The 25,185-nt window shown below is 41.8% G+C and overlaps 2 protein-coding genes across 6 annotated transcripts in view; one reads left to right on the top strand and one right to left on the bottom strand.

Annotated features, from left to right (window-relative positions):
• The window catches only part of ckba (creatine kinase, brain a), a 67,654-nt gene extending 63,459 nt beyond the window's left edge, over nt 1–4,195 (top strand). For 2 of the 3 annotated variants that reach the window (XM_060925832.1, XM_060925833.1), the window contains exons 4-7: nt 2,501–2,542; nt 3,365–3,479; nt 3,601–3,790; nt 3,921–4,195. In XM_060925832.1, coding sequence (XP_060781815.1) covers nt 2,501–2,542; nt 3,365–3,403 — 81 coding nt within the window. In that variant the 3' untranslated portion in view covers nt 3,404–3,479; nt 3,601–3,790; nt 3,921–4,195. The remainder of the gene's footprint in view (nt 1–2,500; nt 2,543–3,364; nt 3,480–3,600; nt 3,791–3,920) is intronic. The other variant, XM_060925834.1, reaches the window with a different exon arrangement.
• Nucleotides 4,196–4,698: 503 nt separating this feature from the next.
• The window catches only part of mark3a (MAP/microtubule affinity-regulating kinase 3a), a 61,926-nt gene continuing 41,439 nt past the window's right edge, over nt 4,699–25,185 (bottom strand). The window contains exons 12-17 of one of the 3 annotated variants that reach the window (XM_060925835.1): nt 24,335–24,479; nt 21,753–21,955; nt 21,536–21,639; nt 13,541–13,780; nt 11,655–11,681; nt 4,699–5,770 (exon numbers count right to left, since the gene is read on the bottom strand). In XM_060925835.1, the coding sequence (XP_060781818.1) occupies nt 5,413–5,770; nt 11,655–11,681; nt 13,541–13,780; nt 21,536–21,639; nt 21,753–21,955; nt 24,335–24,479 (1,077 nt within the window). In that variant the 3' untranslated portion in view covers nt 4,699–5,412. Of the gene's footprint in view, nt 5,771–11,654; nt 11,682–13,540; nt 13,781–21,134; nt 21,361–21,535; nt 21,640–21,752; nt 21,956–24,334; nt 24,480–25,185 lie in introns of those variants that run through there. The other 2 variants (XM_060925836.1, XM_060925837.1) reach the window with 2 other exon arrangements.

Consider the following 25,185-nt stretch of genomic DNA (forward strand, 5'->3'; position numbering starts at 1 on the left):
CCTCTCCAGTACCCTGGAGTAAACCTTCCCTGGGAGGCTGAGAAGTGTGATTCCCCTATAATTGGGGCACACTCTCCGGTCCCCTTTCTTAAAAAGAGGGACCACCACCCCAGTCTGCCACTCCAGAGGCACTGTCCCTGACCGCCACGCGATGTTGCAGAGGCGTGTCAACCAAGACAGCCCCACAACATCCAGAGACTTGAGATACTCAGGGCGGATCTCATCCACCCCCGGTGCCTTGCCACCGAGGAGCTTGCAAACCACCTCAGTGACTTCGGCTTGGGTAATGGACGAGTCCACCTCTGAGTCATCAGCCTCAGTCTCCTCAGTGGAAGACATGACGGTGGGATTGAGGAGATCCTCAAAGTATTCCTTCCACCGCCCGACAATGTCCCCAGTCGAGGTCAACAGCTCCCCACCCGCACTGTAAACAGTGTTGGCAGAGTACTGCTTCCCCCTCCTGAGGCGTCGGACGGTTTGCCAGAATTTCTTCGAGGCCGACCGATAGTCCTTCTCCATGGCCTCCCCGAACTCCTCCCAGTTCCGAGTTTTTGCCTCCGCAACTGCCCGAGCTGCAGCATGCCTGGCCTGCCGATACCCGTCAGCTGCCTCGGGAGTCCTGGAGGTTAACATGGCCCGATAGGACTCCTTCTTCAGCTTGACGGCATCCCTTACTTCCGGTGTCCACCACCGGGTTCGGGGATTGCCGCCACGACAGGCACCGGAGACCTTGCGGCCACAGCTCTGAACAGCTGCGTCCACAATGGAGGTAGAGAACATGGTCCACTCAGACTCAATGTCCCCCACCTCCCTCGGAAGCTGGGAAAAGCTCTCCCGGAGGTGGGAGTTAAAGACCTCCCCGACAGAGTGCTCGGCCAGACGTTCCCAGCAGACCCTCACCATACGTTTGGGCCTGCCAGGTCTGTCCAGCTTCCTCCTCCGCCAGCGGATCCAACTCACCACCAGGTGGTGATCAGTTGACAGCTCAGCCCCTCTCTTCACCCGAGTGTCCAAGACATAGGGCCGGAGATCAGATGAAACGACTACAAAGTCTATCATTGACCTCCGACCTAAGGTGTCCTGGTGCCACGTGCACTTATGGACACCCCTATGCTCGAACATGGTGTTCGTTATGGACAAACCGTGACTAGCACAGAAGTCCAATAACAAAACACCACTCGGGTTCAGATCGGGGAGGCCGTTCCTCCCAACCACGCCCCTCCAGGTGTCACTGTCATCTCCCACGTGAGCATTGAAGTCCCCCAGTAACACAATGGAGTCCCCAGTCTGAGCACTCCTCAGTACCTCTCCCAGGGACTCCAAGAAGGCCGGATACTCTATACTGCTATTTGGGCCATAGGCACAAACAACAGCAAGAGCCCTCTCCCCAATCCGAAGGCGCAGCGAGGCGACCCTCTCGTTCACTGGGGTAAACTCCAACACATGGCGGCTGAGCTGGGGAGCTATAAGCAAGCCCACACCAGCCCGCCGCCGCTCACCACGGGCGACTCCAGAGAAGTGGAAAGTCCAGCCCCTCTCGAGGAGCTGGGTTCCAGAGCCCAAGCTGTGCGTGGAGGTGAGCCCAACTATCTCTAGCCGGTACCTCTCAACCTCCCGCACAAGCTCAGGCTCTTTCCCCCCCAGCGAAGTGACATTCCATGTCCCAACAGCCAGCCGCTGTGTCCGGGGATCAGGTCGTCGAGGCCCCTGCCTTCGACTGCCACCCAATCCACATTGCACCAGTCCCCTACTGCTACCTCTGTGGGTGGTGAACCCACAGGAGGTCGGGCCCACGTCAGCTCTTCGGGCTGAGCCCGGCCGGGCCCCATGGGCAAAGGCCCGGCCACCAAGCGCTCGCATACGAGCCCCAACCCCGGGCCTGGCTCCAGGGTGGGGCCCCGGCTGCGTCATCCCGGGCGACGTCACGGTCCTCGGATTTTTCTCCATAGGGGTTTTGGTGAACTGCTCTTAGTCTGGCCTGTCACCTAGGACCTGTCTGCCTTGGGAAACCCTGACAGGGGCATAATGCCCCCGACAACATAGCTCCTAGGATCATTCAAACACACAAACCCCTCCACCACAATAAGGTGGCAGTTCAAGGAGGGGTGGTTCATGAATAGCGTATATTAAAGTTGCTGGTTCATGAATCGCGCTTACAAAATATTTTCACTGTGAATATTTATTGTGTAATGGTGCAAAGTGAGAGAGAGAGAGAGAGAGAGAGAGAGTTAGGGCAGAGTCAATCCCGCCAGCAAAAATAGGGGAAAAAAAGGAGCGATCTCACCTCTTCAGATGTTGGTTTAAGTCCTACAATACATTCCTCAAAAAGGGCGTAGAAGAGCAAATTAATCCATCAACATGTAGCATTCAATTTATTCCGGACCATTAAAGATGCCGCCTTCCGCGTAGAATCATACGTCATCCTCGCCACCATATTGGATAGGTCAAAGCGGAGAATAAAGATGCCTCATTCATGTGCTGCGTTTAACTGTACCAACAGGTTTACTGTCCAAACGAGATCACATGGGATTACCTTCCACAGGTGAGACTGGAAAAATACTTTTCATTGTATTTGGTTATTATAATGTAATTTTACGAACAGATTTTTCTGACTTTGTGGCTAATATGAAGTCTCGCGCATAATAGGTTATGCGCATGCGTCCTTACTACTTCTATTGTTCTGGTGTCTCCGAAGGGACCGTCTTACAGCGCCCCTAGAGGTGTGGCATGTGTATTGCATCGCTTTCAGCAAGCGTTGCGTTGCCATATGGACCTGATATTTTACTGATTATTGCCCATTTGGACGCGATATATTTTTAAATAACATCTCGTTGTCGTTGTCGTGTGGATGTAGCCTATGTGTCAGCCCTGCGATGACCTGGCGACTTGTCCAGGGTGTACCCCGCCTTTCACCCATAGTCAGCTGGGATAGGCTCCAGCTTGCCCGAGACCCTGCACAGGATAAGCAGTTCTGGATAATAGATTAAATGCTGCTCTGAACACTAGTACAATATTTACAGTATGTACTGAGGATAGTGATCCTGGTTTACACCACTTAACATTTTATGGTTCTTATTTTAAGACATGCTCTTGCATCAGTTCACTAATTAAACGTCACCCCTGTGAACATGAGCTGTGTTTATCAGGGCTTCTTAGGCTTGTGGTGTCCCTATATACACTGGAAACTGTGTGCTAGCTTTTGTTTCCCCAGTTTAGTGGTCATGTTGAAGATCATGCTCAGTTCAGAAAACTTATGATTCACACTACATGACTTTTTTTTTTTTTTTTTAAGAAATTTGGTTTTGAGAACATGGGACAAAGTAGTTCCATTTGTTAATAACCATGCCTTTTAATCCCCCCCAAGGCACAAAGACAAGAAGACATTCCTTGTGTGGGTGAATGAAGAGGAATGTATCTCCATGTAGAAAGACGGCAACATTGAGGAAGTATTTACTCGTTTCTGTACAGGCGTCCATAAGGTAATCTGCTCAACATTTCAGGAGTGAGATTTTCATACAATTAAAAGTAGCTGAGGAGTAACTTGGAGTCTCCTTAGATGTACTGTAAATAATTGCTGCTTACTAACTCATACCCTTTCAGATTGAGGAGCTGATCAAGAGCAAAGGCTATGAGTTCATGTGGAATGAGCACCTGGGCTACATACTTGTTTGCCCATCTAACCTGGGTCCAGGGCTGCGTGCAGGTGTGCATGTCAAACTCCACAATGTTCACAAGCACATCATGTTCGAGGAGGTGCTCAGGAGATTACGCCTGCAGAAACATGGAACAGGTAAACGATGCCCGTTTAAGAAGGTAACCTGTTTGTCTGAAGCACACAGTGCTGCCTACTTTAGGCTGTTGGTAGTGAATGAGGCTGATGGTTCTGGCACTAACACTACTGGCTGTATTCAATGTGTTAGGTGGTGTAGAGACTGCTGTAGTGGATGACGCGTGTGTGAGATATCTCTAATACTTACCGGCTGGGCTTCTCGGAGGTGGAGCTTGTTCAGTTGGTAGTAGATGGCGTCAAGCTGCTGGTGGAGATGGAGAAGCGACTGGAGAAAGGCCAAGCCATTGATGACCTCATACCTGCTCAGAAGTAAATCCAGCAACCGTCCTACCTTACGTATCCAAAAAAATTCCACCTTTTCATCCCCTTCCACATCCCATTCCTATGAGATAAATACATTCTATACATTCTTTTATTAAAGACACCTTTCATATGGTGACAAAAGAATTAAAGGCTCTGCCAGTTGACATCAGTCTACGGTCTTGTTACAATCAGTGGTTGAAGCCATAACAAATGGACTTATTAAACTGTATAAACAAACTGCTTTCTCTGAAATTATGTTTAAAAGTTAAATCCAATTTTGAACTCAATTTCGGCATTCAACTTACTTAGCATTACTTAACACGACTGAAACGGTGTTCTCCCATCCTTGTAGTAAGCCATTTGCAGGAGCTGAGGCAGGTATCTAGTGTTCAGTACAGGGTCATTATAGGACTGTTGTGCAAACATCTCTGTCCACTCTTATCTTCTGAGTGCCTTTGCCTTCCCATAACCAAGTCAAGTGAAATCATGTAGATATTTTCATAAAAAATTAAGCACCAACATACAATTTCTAGACAAAAATGATAGGTTAGGAATAAATCATGACTGTAGGCTGAAAGAACAATTAAGCCTGCAAATAAAGCCAGTCATGTACACCTGTTTTAATAGAATTCATATATAATCCATAACCATGAGTAATTACAAGTAGCCCTTTAAAATATTAGAGCTCTTGAGAGTATGAGCATGGCAACAACGTAACTAAATCAAAAAGGTGCATTATTTACACTTGGGTGACGGGCATAAAATAAATAAAACTAGTTTCACTTCAGTCTCGCAGCATTCACACAGTGAAAGTGAACTCAAACTGGGTAGCTGGATCACATTCAAGTACAAGCACAGAACCTTGCTAATAAACTTGATTGAGGTGCAGAATAACTCGAGCAATGTAAAAGCATTTTGGCTCTTCAAAGATTTTACATACAGGCTGTTCAAAACACCAGATACCCACCGCATTGCAACGCTGTCTGAAGGGGAATAGAATATCTCTGGTTGTACACTTTTTTTTAGGCCATATCTCAACAAGGCTTCACTCTGTAGGGGATATAGTATGGTGTATCTAGGCGTGCACATTCTTAACCAAAAGATTCAAATCAATTCTCTTTTACAGTATTTAGCAACTTGAGACACACAAATTATTGCTTTTAGCAATGTTAATTTCTATACATTTGAAATACACAGGGTAAGTGGTTCATTAAAAACCCATACATTTGCAAACTGCTACGTTTGTGATTGTACAGCTTTGTTTCTCTATATAGGATTTAATACTTTCATTTTCTTCTACATGAATAGATTATAGACATTCATAGCTTGAGCTCACTGGCAACTTTGGAAGCAATGTTTTTAAAAGCGATGGATGTCCCAGATATCCTCTTAAAACGGACACCGTTGAGTGAGAGGCGGGGCAGTTTGCAGACCTCCATTTCCCACTGGACAAGGCTGTCAGCATGTCCGTCACCATGGACACAGAGAAGCAGGAAGTGTTCACGCTGTTCGTAGTCGCAGTTGTTGGCATCCAGAACTTTGCGGATCTCATTCATGATGGCAGCTGGCTCCATGCTGCTGGTGGTGTTCATACTCCAGGTGAAACGGAGAGAGCGGGGTTTCCCGTCTTTTCCATCTTTCCCTTCATCTTTTTGCTGATCCCCAGGTACATGGCGACTGGGGGAAGGAAAGAACGATGTAAGAAGGGAAAATGGAAAAAAGAAAAAGGGTGGAAAAGAAAGAAAAACAAAAACAAAAAGGATTGGTCGGGTAGGGGTAGGTGATGTGGCAAAATTATATTGCGATACGTGAAGACATTTTTATACAATATGAATCATGACAGACTAGCAAAATTATTAAAAAATTTTAGTGCATCTTGTGACATTAAATTATGTAAAACACAGGAAAGCAGGAAAAATGAAATTGTGTACAATTTTTTTTTGTTGTTCAGAGAGCTACATGTTATGGTAATGGAGTTGATCAGTTTAGCAATATTGTTTGTCTCCCCCAAACAAAACGTAAGAGGTATTTTTTTTAAATAAGAAATTAAAAATATATATAATCTCCACCCAGCCCTAAGTTCTAGTAATAAGTGATGTTCAAACATTTTCGAAGGGAAAATGAGACAGTACAGCAAGTCCATGGTACATGAAATTAAATACATATATTAGCCAGCAATCCACAACTGTTTAAGCATGCAAACCCCACCTAAATAAATAAAATACACACACACACACACACACACACACACACACACACACACACACACACACACACAAAAAAAAAAAACAAAATAAAAACTAAATCACAACAGTACATAAAAAGCCACATGCAATAAAATTGACCATTATGAGACTGTACTAGTTCTGTTTTCATAAGAGCAAAGGTCTCACAGGTCACATTAATGACCATGGTGTGGTGGTGATACTGTATGCTATGGGTTAGGTCAGACATGTATGAACCAAGTGGAGGGTAGAGGATCTCAGAAACTCCTCACCTTGTGCCCTCAAATCACCCGCTTCTCTCAAACTCGGTTGAGACTCTGTTATTTGATTAGAAAACAAAAAAGGAAGGAAAGAAGGACAGCACATTTGAGCCAAGTGTTACAGCATTGGTTATAGTAAGGGAAAAATGAAAATGAGAAAAGAAGGGACTGCAATGAATGAGTTTAAAAAAAAAGGAAGAAGAGTAAAATATCTAAAATGTACAGAAGCTACAGTATATATCAGATGGCAGTGGATATCTCTTACAATAGTCATAATTTTCCTGAGCTGTCATGCTTCTCTCATCACATTGAGCGAGATACCTGACCTAAAGGCATGCTGGGAGGAACCCATTCACATATACACCATGTGGCCAAACGCATGTGACTCACCTCCTAACTATCGAGTTGAGGTGTTTCAGCTACACTCAAGTTGCCAACAGGGGCATAAAATCAAGCATATAGCCATGCAACCTCCATATACAATCAGCAGTAGAATGGGCCATACTGAAGAGCTCAGGGACTTTAAATATGGCACAGTCATTGGATGCTTTGCTATCTGGCAGTTTGATAAACGAAATTGGGTTTGTGGATGCTGGGAGTTTTGCTACCTACCGGGAGGTATAGTGCCAACAGTAATGGAGGACGAGGGATAACGTTCTGGGCTGTTTTTCAGGGTTTGGCCTTGGCCACTTAGCTCCAGTGAAGGCCAATATTAATGCTACAGCATACAAAGACATTCTAGAAAATTGTATGCTTCCAAAATTCTGGCAACAGTTTGTGGGAAAGACCTTTTCCTGTTCCAGCATGACTGGAACAAAGCGAGGTCCCATTAAGACATGGTGCGAGGAGTTTGATGTGTGGAGGAATAATCAGTGGCCTACAGAGAGCCCTGATCTCAAACCCACTGAACAAGTTTGGGATTAATGCCGACTGTGAGGCAGGCCTTCTTGTATAGCATCAGTACCTGGCCTTACAAAGGGTCCTCTAACTGAATGGGCACCCCCCCCAGCTGTGTGCATAATTATCAAAATTAAAATCGGGGGGAAACACACACACACTGTATGTATGTATGTATGTATGTATGTATGTATGTATGTATGTATGTATGTATGTATGTATCATTTCTTTGACATGCATACAGTCAAGCCATTTAGTACATACACACCCTAAAAACACAGCATTTTTATTCAGTGGATTTTAATGTGCCCTTACTGTAGACAAGCTCCATCTATGTATTCCTAAAAAGACGTTTAATGACATCTAAGACATTTTTAAAAAATGGCAAGCAATTAGAGAGTATACAGTGGCCAAGTAGCTTTTATAAAAGCCATATTTCGAGTAGGGGGAGGATGAAGAGGAGGATGGGTCAGGAGGAGGGACAGAATAAGGCAGAAAGTGTACAGACTTACTAAGAGTCTTTGGCGCAGGGTTGGAAGGGACTGACAGGGTGGGGGGCACAGGGGGGGCCCCAGTCCCTGATTTAGCAGCACACTGCCGCTTGTTTGGGTCAAAAGTGACCCTGATGTAGAAAAACAGAGTATAGGAGAGAAAAGACAACCAGTGAAGAAGAAGAAAGGGAGAGAAAAAAGTAGTAGTCAAAGAAGCACACAAAGGAGGGGAAAAGAGGGGCATATTGAAACAGACAGAAGAAACAACAAAGAGCCCATTTTGTCAGTGCTGGAGTATATTCACATCAGTTTAACAACTGTGGATCCAATATTTTTGAAAAATACCCAAATAAAGTTGAGTCCAAAGAAAAGGAAGATGAACATGGTAAAGAAAAGTTTAAATTGTTTAACATTCTATAAAAATAACAAAAAATAAGCTAATGTATGCTGGTGAATGAAGAAAAATGGATGAGGGAGAGCGGCAAAGTGAAAACAAAGAAGATAAGATGAGGGCAAAACCATCCTGAGACAGCCTCTGTAGTGCTTAAAAGCACTAGGTGACAGGATACTTGGTGACAATAAATTTTCCAAGCCTGGGACCACTGATTTATTGATAATTATTGATATTAGCCCCGTAATTGTCAGTCACTCAGGATAAGACAGTCTAGGAAAAGACCAAATCTAAATGGACATGCATTTCTGTAATTTGGAAACTGGTCCTTGATTCAGTGACTTACACGGGACACTGATGAGCTTAATGGCATAAGTAAACCTAGGTTAAAGTGCTAGTCTAACAAAAATTACATCATAAAATCCCGGGTTGTCTGTGTGTGATATGCTCAGACAGGTTGTAAAGTTCACCAATAAATAAAAAAATTGGTTCTAAAAATTAATTTTTTTGCGTCTGAATTCTGTTCCAAAAAAATCACTAAAAGATTGTCTGCCATTATTAGATCGGAGTGATTCACAGGTCAGGGGCGCTGCATGTGTGACGTCATATGGGCCACTGCCTTCTTTTGTGTCCACACAGACTCTATACTATTCTCTGCAATGGCGTGCGTTCTTGATATGATCTTCCTATGATCATCATGCTGTGTCCCTTTACAGAGAGCGGATTTTAAGGTGAACTGAACCTGTTTGAAATTTTAAGGTAAAGTCCCTACAATAATAATAATAAAAGGCCACTGCAAGATTAATTTATAAAAATCACCCTGTGATAAACTTCCCTGTGCGTTTCTGAATCTTCTCGTTGCCTTTTTGTCCACTGAAACACGTGCGACGTTGCACTGCATCTAAAAACATGATTTCAATACCAAATGAATGGACACGCCGTCCTGTTCTCTCTCTCAACTAACTTATCGTTTTTTTCTGTATTTATAGGCTCTGAAAGAGATTCTCTCACATGAGCAAAATGTACACTGTTCAGTTAATACTGTATCTTCAGGTACTATTAACAAATCATTATACATCTTTCATCAAATACTGCCTATAAACAAAAACTTTCTAAACAACCACTCTTTCCTCCTTTTGGTATTTCATCCGAGTGTGCTATAGCCAAAACATCTGTGTTTACTATAGTACAGACAGCAGCTCCTCCTTCTTCTTCTTCAAACACTGCATCAGGCACAAACACAAACAGCCTTTCCACCCTCTCCTTCAATTACAGCATCGGAATTTTAGTAAAAATAAATAAACAAACAGTAATTGCGGTCGGACACCCGCCGCCACCACACACACACACACACACACACACACACACACACACTTTTACTTAACGTTGTGGCACAAAATAGAAAAAGGGTCTACATGGTCCTAAGTGGTACTATTAGAACCAGAAAAGGTTGGTAGTTTTATGAGCAACTTAGTTTTGGACGTGAATCCTCACAAATTCTGGGCTGTTGTGCACTCACTGCGCACAATGCATATGGCACAACGCGCCACCTGCTCCTGCTGCTCCAGCACTAAAAGTGAAAGTAAGTGCCGAATTACTGCTGTTATTTAGCCTTGTATAAAACTTCAGAACTGCTATCGGTGAAAAGGATAAAAAAGTCTAAGGACAACTAACACATTAAAGCAACAGGCTAAGTACAAGCTTGACACTTACTGTGCGGTGAGCTCTTTGCTCTTTGGGATGGCGAGTCTGACTTTAGTTTCCAGATTGTAGGAACCGCTCCACGTACCAGACGACGCTCAGATCCTTCTATGTGAATCTGCCTCACAAATGTATCTTTTTCATAATGTACGGAGCAGACACCAAACCATCCTGTCGGCTTGAAGTTACCTCTCTTTGTCCGTACAAATTGAACCCATTCATTCTGCAAGTGTCCTGCCGATTTTGGGCAATAATGGATCAAAATTCCGCTTTTTGTTTTTATCTGCTACACTTGAACAGCCTTGAACGACACACCTCTTAGGAGGCATGCTTTGGTTTTAGTTTTGTTGTGGAATAAAAATAAAAAAAAAACATTAAAAACAACATGCTACACTTTGCAAAGCAGACGAAGCCAGAAATGCTGTGAACTTTCAAGAGTTTCGCATACGACGTCACTTCCTTTGAATTAACAGTAACTTACCAGGAATGCATTTGTGTAATGGTGGACTCAAAGAGCCAAACTTTACCAACTGAATAGAACATGTTCCCGGTATCGTACTAAAATACAATTTAGACAGTAAACTATTTAACATGTCTAGTTTTATAAGGTATAATTTCCAGGGGTGATGTCATTTTCGTAAGACTAGCACTTTAATGCGTTCTGAAGTCTAAGAATTATTTGCACATATCAATGGACCAAAGATGTGTAATTTTTAAATGATTCCACAAGTTGGTCGTGTTACCTGAAGTTACCTGATGTTCATTTCTTTTGACAATGTTTGCAAAGATGACGCTCACTTATTTTTCACTAGTCCAACACATTTACATAGAAATGACTGGCAAGTTATTTTGGGGGTACAGTTTGACTCATTCTAGCTAAAACCATCACAAACATGCAGTGGACATGTCTGTATAGCTGGTAATAAGTCATCTAATAAAGTAGGCCAAAGCTAATTACTGTCTAATACTAATTTACAGGCCGTTCCTCACCCTTTGGGAACCCTATATGACGACATCCTACTTAATACAATATACACTCACTGAACACTTTATTAGGAACACATGTACCCTACTCGCTGAGAATTATTCAACTGAGCTGCTGCCAGGTCCTAACTCCAGATAGTTTAACCCATTTACATGAGCCTGAACCAGAAGTAGTCCTTTACAGTCAAAACAAACAAAGTTTTTCACCGTTTACTAGCAACAGAAAAAAAAAAAAAAAAAAAAAAAACTGCATAGCTCACATGATTGCAACTTGACTGATCCATGACCATTTCATGGATGGATCATGCTACAACTCATTATCGGCGTATGAGTTTGCAGAAAAACAGATTCACGCGTTATGTTGCCATGAAAACATGAGTGGAGTACACCAGGTAGCCCCAGTTAAGCAGATAGATTTGATTTGTTGCAATCCGTAGCAAGATACTGATTTTAATTTGTCATATTAGCATGCAGATAAAGCTTTAAGGCATGCTTAATCAAATTCGGAGATAAATGAATGCAATCACAGCAATCGAAGAAAATCACTAAAGCACTATATGTTAGTATTCCAGCTCGTTTTAGTTCATTACCCCAACAGACTTGAAGTCCTACCTTTTGGAAAATCTGAATGACATGTTTCTACAATACAAAAAGATGACAAAACAAAAAGAGGAAACATTAAAAAGATGGACAAAATGAGAAAATTAACTAAAGCACCTGCAACAGAACAATTCATTTCAAATTAGAAAACATTTTTGTTCATTTTCGTGTAGTGTCTCCTCTTTAATTAGGCATTTTTTTAATACATACAGTGGTGCTTGAAAGTTTGTGAACCCTTTAGAATTTTCTATATTTCTGCATAAATATGACCTAAAACATCATCAGATTTTCACACAAGTCCTAAAAGTAGATAAAGAGAACCCAGTTAAACAAATGAGACAAAAATATTGTACTTGGTCATTTATTTATTGAAGAAAATGAGCCAATATTACATATCTGTGAGTGGCAAAAGTATGTGAACCTCTAGGATTAGCAGTTAATTTGAAGGTGATATTAGAGTCAGGTGTTTTCAGTCAATGGGATGACAATCAGGTGTGAGTGGGCACCCTGTTTTATTTCAAGAACAGGGATCTATCAAAGTCTGATCTTCACAACACATGTTTGTGGAAGTGTATCATGGCATGAACAAAGGAGATTTCTGAGGACCTCAGAAAAAGCGTTGTTGATGCTCATCAGGCTGGAAAAGGTTACAAAACCATCTCTAAAGAGTTTGGATCCACCAATCCACAGTCAGACATATTGTGTACAAATGGAGGAAATTCAAGACCATTGTTCCCCTCCCCAGGAGTGGTCGACCAACAAAGATCACTCCAAGAGCAAGGCATGTAATAGTCGGCGAGGTCACAAAGGACCCCTGGGTAACTTCTAAGCAACTGAAGGCCTCTCTCACATTGGCTAATGTTAATGTTCATGAGTCCACCATCAGGAGAACACTGAACAACAATGGTGTGCATGGCAGGGTTGCAAGGAGAAAGACACTGCTCTCCAAAAAGAACATTGCTGCTCATCTGCAGTTTGCTAAAAATCACGTGGACAAGCCAGAAGGCTATTGGAATTGTTTTGTGGATGGATGAGACCAAAATATAACTTTTTGGTTTAAATGAGAAGCATTATGTTTGGAGAAAGGAAAACATTGCATTCCAGCATAAGAACCTTATCCCATCTGTGAAACGTGGTGGTGGTAGTATCATGGTTTGGGCCTGTTTTGCTGCATCTGGGCCAGGACGGCTTGCCCTCATTGATGGAACAATGGATTCTGAATTATACCAGCAAATTCTAAAGGAAAATGTCAGGACATCTGTCCATGAACTGAATCTGAAGAGAAGGTGGGTCAGGCAGCAAGACAACGACCCTAAGCACACAAGTCATTCTTCCAAAGAATGGTTAAGAAAGAATAAAGTTAATGTTTTGGAATGGCCAAGTCAAAGTCCTGACCTTAATCCAATTGAAATGTTGTGGAAGGACCTGAAGCAAGCAGTTCATGTGAGGAAACCCACCAACATCCCAGAGTTGAAGTTGTTCTTTATGGAGGAATGGGCTAAAATTCCTCCAAGCCGGTGTGCAGGACTGATCAACAGTTACCGCAAACGTTTAGTTGCAGTTATTGCTGCACAAGGGGGTCACACCAGATACTGAAAGCAAAGGTTCACATACTTTTGCCACTCACAGATATGTAATATTGGATCATTTTCCTCAAGAAATAAATGACCAAGTATAATATTTTTGTCTCATTTATTTAACTGGGTTCTCTTTATCTACTTTTAGGACTTGTGTGAAAATCTGATGATGTTTTAGGTCATATTTATGCAGAAATATAGAAAATTCTAAAGGGTTTACAAACTTTCAAGCACCACTGTATTTGACCGGAGAGCACTAATGTTGGTATAAACATGCATGCAGTTTTGTCTCTGTGAGAGTTCAGGGTTTTGTATGTTTACCTGCGTGTGAGTTTCGAGGTGAGCTTGGTGAGCAGGTTGTTGGTGTTGGCACGGCTGCGGGGCTGTGTGGGTGAGGTCGGTGGCCCGTTGTATGTAGCAGTGCGACGTTCCCTCACCTGCCCGTGGAAGGTGCTGCGACTAGTGGTGCCTCGTGGGAACCGCAGTTTATCAGAAGTAGCAGCATTGCTGATGCTGTGAGTGGAGGCACCTGGGTTCCGCTGATCAGGAGACAAAGACGCACTGCAGAAAGACAGGAAGGAACATGGAGAGTTACATTTTTCTCTCTCTCCTGTTGTCGACAACATCCTGTAGAACTAACAAACAAACAGGTCTTGTACAGTTGTGTTCAAAATAATAGCAGTGTTTAAAAACGTGAGTAAAGCTCAAAATCCTTATAAAATAGTTTTTATTTCCATGCATTGGGAACACTGCACATTATATTCTACATCAAAACATGAAGAAAAATGTATGAATATTTTAATTACTTTACAGAAAATGAAGAAAAATGAACATTGGGCTGTTCAAAAAAATAGCAGTGTCTGCATTTTTCATTACAAACTCCAAATATTTACTGTATAAACTGAAAAAATCTTAAGGATTTAGTATTCCTGTGAATCACTAAACTAATATTTAGTTGTATAACCACGGTTTCTGAGAACTTCTGGCACCTGTGAACAGGTATTCCAGCCCAGGATGATTTGACAACATTCCACAATTCCTCTGCATTTCTTGGTTTTGCCTCAGAAACAGCATTTCTGATGTCACCCCACAAGTTTTCTATTGGATTAAGGTCCGGGGATTGGGCTGGCCACTCCATAACTTTCATTTTGTTGGTCTTGAACCCTGATGCTGCTCGCTTACTGGTGTGTTTGGGGTCGTTGTCTTGTTGAAACACCCATTTCAAGGGCATTTCCTCTTCAGCATAAGGCAACATGACCTCCTCAAGTATTTTGATATATGCAAACTGATCCATGATCCCTGGTATGCGATAAATAGGCCCGACACCATAGTAAAAGAAACATCCCCATATCATGATGCTTGCACCACCATGCTTCACTGTGTTCAGAGTGTACTGTGGCTTGAATTCAGTGTTTGGGGGTCGTCTGAAAAACTGTCTGCGGCTCTTGGACCCAAAAAGAACAATTTTACTTTCATCAGTCCACAAAATGTTTCTCCATTTCTCTTTAGGCCAGTCGATGTGTTCTTTGGCAAATTGTATCCTCTTCAGCACGTCTTTTTTTTTTTTTTTTTTTAACAGTGGAACTTTGCGGGGGCTTCTTGCCGATAGATTAGCTTCACACAGGCATCTTCTAATCGTCACAGTACTCACAGGTAACTTCAGACCGTCTCTGATCACCCTGGAGCTGATCATTGGCTGAGTCTTTGCCATTCTGGCTATTCTTCGATCCATTCGAATGGTAGTCTTCTGTTTTCTTCCACGTCTCTCTGGCTTTGCTGTCCATTTTAAAGCACTGGAGATCATTTTAGCTGAGCAGCCCATCATTTTCTGCACTTCTTTACAGTATACGTTTTACCTCTCCAATCAACGTTTTAATCAAAGCACGCTGTTCTTCTGAACAATGTCTGGAACGACCCATGTTTCTCAGGTTTTCAGAGAGAAATGCATGTACAACATGTGCTGGCTTCATCCTTAAATTAGGGCCACCTGACTGACGTCTGTTTTTTCACAGAATAAATGATCTCACTAATTAAACTCCACACTGCTATTATTTTGAACACGTCCCTTTCACTTAATTATTCGATTACACAGACTCAGGAGCATGCACATCATGAATGTTGGGTCTGTTGGTTTTCTATGACTCTACTACAACTACTGGTAAATTATTTGCCATCTAGTAATATAATTTCCACCAAAAACAGTGATTGATCTGGTTAGTCGTGTTGGACTGCTATTATTTTGAACACAAGTGTATATTTAAAAAGGCACTTTTGTTAGACACTTTTAGAGCATTCTGCTGCCTGCAAGGAAAATTACTTACAAGTGCAATTAAATTACTGACAAATATTCATGAGACGAAACACTAAATCCACGGTACAAGACATACCCCGATACAGGTTTCACGAGACCAGATTGAAACACTGACATTTCAAATGTTAATACATTTATTTTGTAATGACAAAAATCAACCCACTTCAATACAAAAGGGCGTCAAGCTCAGATTCTGCCCAGGCCACCTTAGAATTTTTGTGAGACCCCGACGGTCGATAATCGTAGTCCAGTTATTCATTCATATTTAACATTATATCAACTAACCCCAATAATCTATAGCCTCTGAAATTGTAATCGGACGTTTCTATATGGCCAACAGAAACTATTAAATGGTATGCCCCATTAGGTAATAACATGCGGCAAAAGAAAAGGAGATCAGATTTTATAAAAGGTGTGATTTTACTCCATTATTAACATTATTTTAATACTTTTATATGAAACTGTCATGAACGTATTTCATGGCAACATTATTAATATGGAAATAATGTTTATGTCCAAAATGACTAAATTAAAAAATGGGTACCCTGTGGGTACATGTGGCTACTGCTTATAAATAAAATTGTTTATTTATTAGTATTTTGGTTACCAATTTTGTTTACTGCGTTTTGTTCAAAATACAGTGCTGGGAACTATATTTTCAGAATAGTTAGAAAGCACTTGTTCATGAATTGCCTTAGAAGCATTATTTAGTACCAATGAGCACATTTTGTTTCACAAGTGTAGTGTAAAGATTCTAAAATAAAAAAATTTTAAAAATTAAAGCAAATAGCAGAAGTTTGATATCAGTTTCTCAATATATCTGCCAAAAAGCTCAAAAAACCTTACAAAACCTTTCAGAAGAACCAAACAAAAGCTGTGATAATCAAAAGGTAAATTTTCTTAAAATAAACACTTACTTGATATCGAATCAGTAGCCTTGGCGAACCACGAGGTGAATTTAGTTTGTCTTTTTATCTGCCAATTATCTTCCGATACTATAAAGTTATAACAAGGTTTTTCTTATTTCGTTTCTGGTTCTGATTGGTTCCAAAGTTTATAAAGAAGTAGAACGGGTAATCAAACTTGATCAGGATAAGTGCTGATTGGTTACAAAGTTTCGCTATTGTTACACTCATTCTTACAACACGATGACATACTCGTTCTTGTGTACATTTGATAACGAGAGATCGACTGTTCGTATCGTGAGATGATGATTCGCCGTTCTGGTGATTGTAATGCTTCTGCGCTATTGTTACACTCATTCTTACAACACGATGACATAGTGGCTACTGCCTCACTTCTCTTCTATGAGGCAGTAGCCACAAAAAACTCTCATCACTGCTGTTTGACACACCTGAAATGCAGGAGTACGTCACATTTACCAATTTAACTGTCCACATCAGGGAAACAAGAAGAAGAACTTTATTCATCACATGTACACTTGTGAAATTCCTCTCTGCATTTAACCCATCTGAACACACACGTGAGCAAAGAGCACACACACATACCCAGAGCAGTGGACAGCCATACTACAGCACCCGGGGAACAGTTGGGGGTTAGGTGCCTTGCTCAAGGGCACTTCAGACCAAGATCACCTCATGTTAACCTAACCGCATGTCTTTGGACTGTGTGTGTGTGTGTGGGGGGGGGGGGGGGGGGACTGGAGCACCCGGAGAAAACCCACGCAAACACGGGGAGAACATGCAAACTCCACACAGAAAGGCCCCCGTCAGCCGCTGGGCTTAAACCCAGAACCTTCTTGCTGTGAGGCAACAGTGCTAACCACTACACCACCATGCCGCCCTTGATTAAAATCATGCTTTTACTTTGTATACTTCCTCATCCCACTGAAATTAATTTCTGGTTACATAACTGGCAGCACACAAAGTGCTTCTGAATCATTTTTAGATGCGAGTGTGACTTACATCAAGTGCAACACACAGGCATTGATTTTAACCTGTTTTTCAGCTCAGTCAAGCAAACTGCGATAGAAACCAGAGTGCACGTGTATACTGAGGTTTATGGTGACTATCCTACAGATTACTATACTACGGCTCTGCTGTGAATTATGGATAATGTGAAAAAGCTGAGCAGTAGTGTACTATCAGGATTATTCCTTCGGATTCACATAACTTTGAAGCAATTGGGTTCCCACAAACGTCTGATAAGTACAAGCTATTTACTATGTTTAATTAAACAAACCTCAGGTGACCAGACTTCAAAACCCCCTTGACCCCAGTTTGGAGCATCACAGTTTGCCAATTTGAGAGATCCTGCCCTTATGGAGTTTTTATTAGTGATATTAATCAGTTCAATCCTTTCACATTTTTAACCTACTCCATTAGCTACCATTACATACATACAAACCCTGGCAAAAAAAAAAAAAAAAATTGGAATCACTACTCGTGGAGGACGTTTATTCAGCCGTTTTACTTTGCAGCAAAAAAACAAAACCACAGATATGACAATTATTTTATTTAACAGGTGAACATTCTGGCTTTGTAAAATATACCTCAAAAAATTAAATGAAATTGTTGAAATTAATGGCACTTTTTTTTTTCTCTTTAAGATCAAGCAGAGGAAAAGTTATGGAATCATGAACTCCCCCCCCCAAACAAACAAACAAACAAACAAACAAACAAACAAAAAAAACCAACCACCCACAATTAGTACTTTGTTGCACCTCCTCTGGCTTTTATGACAGCTTGAATTCTTTGAGGCCTGGACTACTAATGAAAAACAATATTCTTTATCAGTCAGGTTCCAACTTTCTCATATAGCAGTTGACAGATCAGCTTTGCAGAATGGAGCCTTGTCATGGACTTTTTTTTTTTTCCAATTTCCACCATACATTTTCAATCGGGTTGAGATCTGGACTGTTTTCAAGCCATGTCATTGAGTTGCTCTGCCTTTCCTGAAGAAAAAAAGTTTTAATGCTCTTTGCTCTGTGGCAAGATGCATCATCATCCTGAAAAATTACTTCATCACCAAAAGTACTTTTGATTGATGGAATGAGAAAAGTGTCCAAAATTTCACCGTGCACCTGTGGATTTACTGTAGAGGTAATGACTGCCGTCTCCCCAGGTCCTTTACCTGACATCCAACCCCATATCATCAATGACTGGAAATTTGCTTGTTTTCTTCAGGTAGTTAACTTTATATTTTTCATTGGAACGGCACCAAACGAAAAGTTCCAGCATCATCATCTTGGCCAATGCAGATTCATGATTCATCACTGAACATCACCTTCACCCAATCATCCACAGTCCATGACTGCTTCTCTTTAGCCCAGTGTAACCTTGTTTTCTTCTGTTTAGGTGTTAATGATGGTTTACATTTGGCTTTTCTGTATGTAAATCCCATTTCCTTCAGCTGATTTCTTACAGTTCAGTCACAAACATTGACTCCTGTTTCTGCCCATCTGTTTTTCCATTTCTTTTGTTGTGCATTTTCTATTTTCAAAGCATATTGCTTTGAGTTTCCTGCCCTGACACTTTGATGTCTTCCTTGGTCTACCTGTATGTTTCCCTTTTACAACCTTCCCATTTTGTTTGTACTTGCTCCAAATTTTAGACACAGCTGACTGAGAACAACCATCTTCTTTTGCCACACTCTGTGTTGAATTACCTTCTTTTAGGAGTCTTAGCCCATGTTTACATTAGACCGTATCAGCGGATCATCAGATTAACGTTTTTAAAACGATTAGCGTGCACACAGCAACACCAATACACGATTTGCGTGCACATAGCAACGCCAATACACGGATACGCTCGGCTCCGCAGGCATCCTGCGCTCCAAATCACTCCGCCCTGAACAGCGAGTGCCCTCTGGAGGGTGCGCACTCCGGCCCTGCGCAGCTCACAGAGCGCGCGAGTGAAGTGCACAAGCCACGATTCGGGACTGAGCCGCTGTGTGTGTGATCCCAGCGCATATCACTTACCACTTGCAAGTGGAAGGATGGCAAGCCTAAAGACAATCATAACTACACAATGGGCAGTATTTGCATCAGTATTTGCAGTATTTTCATACTTTTATACTCTTTAATGAAAGGTGATACAAGGCGGAAGTCCGCGCCGTTTTTCAGCAGTCGCGTCACATGACCAACGCCAGCGAATCAGGAAGGTGGATGTCACAGTGACGTTGTCCAATGAGACGCCAGCTAGAGCTCAGCACAGCGTATCCGCGTATTCTGAATGTTTACATAGCACCGGAGCTGACACGATCTGGATTGAATACGTGGACGCTGGCGGATTCCCGTTTCCCGGCGTTTCCAGGCGGTTTAATGTAAACGGACAGTGCATCCGCGAAGAAAACGAGACAGATACGGTCTAATGTAAACGTAGCCTTATAATCCTTTCCATTGTTTCAACTGACAGCTCTCTTGTTGGGACCATGTTTCCTGTCAATCAGCCAGGGGCAACAGCTTAAGGTCTACAAGCACACTCTTAACTGCAGACTAATTTGCATATTTAGGCTTGGGCAGGTATTTGTTTTAGAAATGCAAGTTATAGGATGATTCCATAATTTTTCCCCCTCATCATTGAATGATTCCATCATTTTTTCCTCTACTTGAGCTTGAAAAAAAAAAAAACAAAGAAAAAAAAGGGCCACTAATTACAACAATTTCATTTAAATTTTTTTTGGAGGTATATTTTACAAAGCCAGAATGTTCAGCAGTTATATAAAATAATTGTGTGTCATATCTGTGATTTGTTTTTTTGCTACAAAGTAAAACAACTGAATGAACATCCTCCAAGAAGTAGTGAGTCCATATTTTTTTTGCCAGGGGTTGTAGATCCTTAGAGAAAAGAGATACTGTACAAAGCATTCACACACGTGTACATGTAAAAGTAACTGTGCCCTTTTGTGTTCTTGTCAAAATATTTTTACCAAAATCCTCATTTGTTAGGAAATAAAAGGTTAACTCTAGAGTCACTACTGTTTTCAAATGTCCATCCATCCATCTTCTACCGCTTATCCAGATCCAGGTCGTGGGGGTAGCAGCCTAAGCAGAGCAGCCCAGACTTTCCTCTCCCTGGCCACCTCCACCAGCTCTTCCAGGGGAATACCGAGGCATTCCCAGGCCAGCCGAGAGATGTAATCTCCCCAGCGTGTCCTGGGTCTGCCCCAGGGTCTCCTCCCGGTAGGGCATGCCCAGAAAATCTCCCTTGGGAGGCATCCAGGGGGCATCCTAACAAGATGCCCGAACCACCTCAACTGACTCCTTTCGATGTGGAGGAGCAGCGGTTCTACTCCGAGTCTCTCCCAAATGACCAAGCTTCTCACCCTGTCTCAAAGGGAGAGCCCAGCCACCCTGCGGAGAAAACTCATTTCTACCGCTTGTATCCGCGATCTCATTCTTTCAGTCACTACCCATAGCTCGTGACCATAGGTGAGAGTGGGAACATAGATGGACCAGCAAATTGAGAGCTTTGTCTTTTGGCTCAGCTCTCTCTTTACCACAACAGACCGGTTTAGCGTCCGCATCACTGCTGACGCTGCCCCGAGCAGTCTGTCCAACTCCCGCTCCCCCTTACCCTCACTTGTGAACAAAACCCCGAGATACTTAAACTCCTCCACTTTAGGTAGCAACTCCCCCCTGACCTGGAGTAGGCACTCCACCCATTTCCGGCTGAGCGCCATGGCCACGGACTTGGAGGTGCTGATCCTCATCCCAGCCGCTTCGCACTCGGCTGCGAACCGTCCCACCGCATGCTGTAAGTCACAGATTGATGAAGCCAACAGGACCACATCATCCGCAAAAAGCAGAGACATGATCCTGATGCCACCAAACCAGACACCCTCCGCCCCTTGGCTGCACCTAGAAATTCTGTCCATAAAAGTTATGAACAGAACCGGTGACAAAGGACAGCCCTGGCTGTAAAATGTACACATTTTAATTGTATAATTACAACTGAAAGAAATTACAAGTTCAGAACCACTTTCACAATATTACAAGTGGTCCAGTGGTCCAACTACAAGTTGGGACTTTATTCTAATATTACCTGTTCTCTTTTCCATTGGGAACAGAGAGGCGATCTGTGTTGTTCCTGTCACTGCACACATACGTGTTCCTCCGACTCATTCCTCCAGATCCTCCAGAGTTATTCTGAGTAAAACCAACACACACAACTTGATCACATATAGTGCAAAAATCACTAAAACTGTAATTATTATTCATGCTGAAAACAATAAACAATTAACATAGGCACAAGCACTCACATTAGGAGAGAGCGAGTTGCCTGTCTTGCGGTCAGGTATGTCTGCTTTATTAGGGTTATTTGCGTTGCCCAGTAAAGGGCTAGGGGGGCTGTGTGATGGAGCTTTACGGACTACAACGCCTCCTTCCTGCTTAGTGTTAACATCTGCTGTGCTGGGAATGGCCCTCTTTACATTACTCAACCCAGTGTTTACAACACCACCCACTGAGAGAGAGAGAGAGAGAGAGAGAGAGAGAGAGAGAGAGAGAGAGAGAGAGAGAAAAGAGAGAGAGATAGGTTTTTTTGTTTGTTTTTTTAAACACTTTGTACGTCACATAGCTCTGTGTGTTCCATATGTTGTTTAAGAGTTTTGGTGTCTTCAGTTTTATTCTGCAGTGTAGAAAATGGTAATACAGAAAAACCTATGAATGAGTAGGGGTGTACAAACTTTTGACTGGTATGGTGTATATACTACAAAATCACTGATACTGTATCAGTGGCGGCTGGTAGTCTTTCAAACAGGGGAGGCTGGTCGGTTACGATATTTCCAGATTTTAAAAGAAAAAACACATCAATTTTGCCCATACTCTTGCCTCTGATCTGGCTGATTGTTGGCAGGGTCACAAACTGTGAAATAACAGGTTCTTTTGGCCCATTAGCCTACTGTCCAATATACATGATGGTGGTGTTGGGGGGGGGTATATTTTAACATTTTATATTTTAAAATTGTGGCATGTTGTTTAAAAATTGATCATTATTGAAAGCAGCTCTTTGTCAGGAACCTCAGCAGTAGAGCTGGGTGCCACACATTTCATTCAATGACACTTTCCCTATATTTTACTTATTTTGACTGAGAAATGTTTTATTGACAATTTTGATAACCCTTCACTTTTAATCCAGGTCTGTAGTGTGAAATGTTCTCGGCTGTGTTTTTGTTTAAAAATGTTTTCCAAATTGTAGCTGTGTTTAATTCATATCCAGAAAAATATATATTCCAATATAATATACTCAGCATAAACATTTTAAATAGATTCTATATTTTTGGTCCATCCATGACATATTACTAAAGTAGCCTATTTACTGTTGTTGATGTGGGTCACTTGCTGTTAGCCAATTCGCTTTCTCGTACCAGGAGAGCTGAAAGGAACGAGTATTATTCCCTACCTTTTTCACCAAGTCAATTTGAGGCGTTGGTCTACCCTGCTCTTTAATTTTAATTTTTTCCTCGAAAGGAAGACTGGCAAATGGCTTCGCCAAAATTAAATCAGCAATGCTTGGCATCCGTGCGCAGCTTTCTTGCTAGCTGACTAGCCCCCTCAAGTTCAAGTTCAGTCACTCAAATAAACGACATTTCTGGAACTAACATAGCAAACTTGACAACACTATATTTACACTTTATTTACAATGAAAATATATACAAACTAAAAAAGCTGGTAGAAACCGTATGTAATGAATGAAATCGAAATGTAAGCTGATCTCTTACAATACACCACAGCACTCGCGAATCTGCATGGGACTGAACTGATGTTGCCAGATACTGCTGACGTTATCCAGCCCAAAATATGTTCAAAACCCGCCAAAATGCACTTAAAACTGCTCAATTGAGCGGGAAACCCCCCAATCTGGCAACACTGTACCGCTGCCTGTCTATAGTTGAAACAAGCTGTCAATCAAATAAAATATCCATCCGCTTTCACCAATCACCAGTCTCCTCGCGGAAACTGCCATGTCCCTCCCATGTGAGGCTGGGAGTCCGTGGGCGGGCGTTTTCGCAGTATTTGTCCAATAACCATCTTGCATTTTGAGATTGAAAAGCGCAGCGCTCCCAAATGCCGCTGAAGTCCATTGAGGCTGGGAGTCCGTGAGACTCCATGGGCGGGCATTTTCGCAGTATTTGTCCAATAATCGTCTTGCATTTTGAGATTGACAAGCACAAACTCCCAATCCACTGAGGCTGGGCTGCATCGCGCTGTCACGAGGGGGAAAAACTCACGCACACATTAGGCGAACTGGGGAAAGTTATAACGGAATGATTTCGCACTGTAGTTGGGTTGAGCACATATATTTCTATAATTCTGGATCTGAAATAGCAATGTTATAAGGTCGGCTATAACATAAGCCTAGCGCAATTCATCCTACACGATGTTCGTCATTTTTAGAGGAGGCTGAGCCTCCCTCGTTGTCTTAGAGCAATCGCCCGTGTACTGTATAATGCACTTTAAAAATCTACCTCTTCCCTTGGGTTATTACACATCTTGTATTCACTGTCTATGCACTACAGTCTTTTTGTTATATTGTATAGCCTTTTTGTGTTGACATAATAAATTAAATAAAAATGTTCAGCTTTGTATTTCTATAATGGTGAATTTAAAATATGAACGGTATTAATTTAAAATGCAGTTAGAATGGTTTTCAGGACTCAAGAGAAAACATTATCTTTCGCCAAAAAAGGTTAGTTATTTTTCTGTGTACATTATAGGCTTCAGAAAAACTATTTGTAGACTTAATTATTTTATATTCCATGCTATTCACAAATGTAAACAGTCGTCATGTGGAATTGCTATATGAATTAGTCCGTTTTAAAACCATCAAGCTGAACATCACCTTGGTCACTGTAGCGTCTAGTTTTTTGATTGGACGAGACACTTCTTTGGACCTTCTGATGAGCTGGTGACTGGCCATTCATCTCACTAGCAGGTCTGTTTTTCACCACAGTGAGATTAGTGCTGGTACTGGAGTCATTCCCTTCCTGAAAAAAACACCCCCACACAGTATATTACACAGTTGCTTAAATATATGAAGTTTATCTTCGGGTTGTGAACATATTCACGAGTGAGCAACGTGAACAAGTGAAAATATTTTCCACATGAGAAGATAAACTTCATATCTTTGTGCCACCGTGTAATATTCTTTATATTATATAGGAAACATCCACAAATAAATAAATAAATAAATAAAACCACAACCCCCCACACAAATTAATCAAAATAATTTTAATTTTGAACCGGTTCACTATTTTGACACCAGGAAAACACGGAGTGACGTCATCGGAGTGAAATATCGGGATTATTATACATACAGAACACTTTTTGGATGGAATAAAAACATGTTCTCTATTCCCTTCTAGTGGGTTTCATTCATTTGGTTTGAGAGCATGCAATATTAGCATATCGCTTATCCTATGTGTATTACGTCACTTTACCCAATGGAGAATAAGCATTGAATATGGTTTACAATATTGCATGGTTGTCAAGACAACATATCACACGTCGGAGACATAAAACTTCTGCACTAGCAAGCGGCTGTGATAATTTGTAAACAAACATGGCAGCCAGGTTTGCTTCGTTAAATATGGAAGGTTTTGAGAGAATTTTGAAAGAGAAAGACACCTGAAAGGAGTGTGTATGTATTATAATATCAGCTGACTTTTTTTGTTGTACATCAGATATATTCCA

The sequence above is a fragment of the Neoarius graeffei genome, chromosome 7, assembly GCF_027579695.1.
Source record: "Neoarius graeffei isolate fNeoGra1 chromosome 7, fNeoGra1.pri, whole genome shotgun sequence".
Lineage (NCBI taxonomy): Eukaryota > Metazoa > Chordata > Actinopteri > Siluriformes > Ariidae > Neoarius > Neoarius graeffei.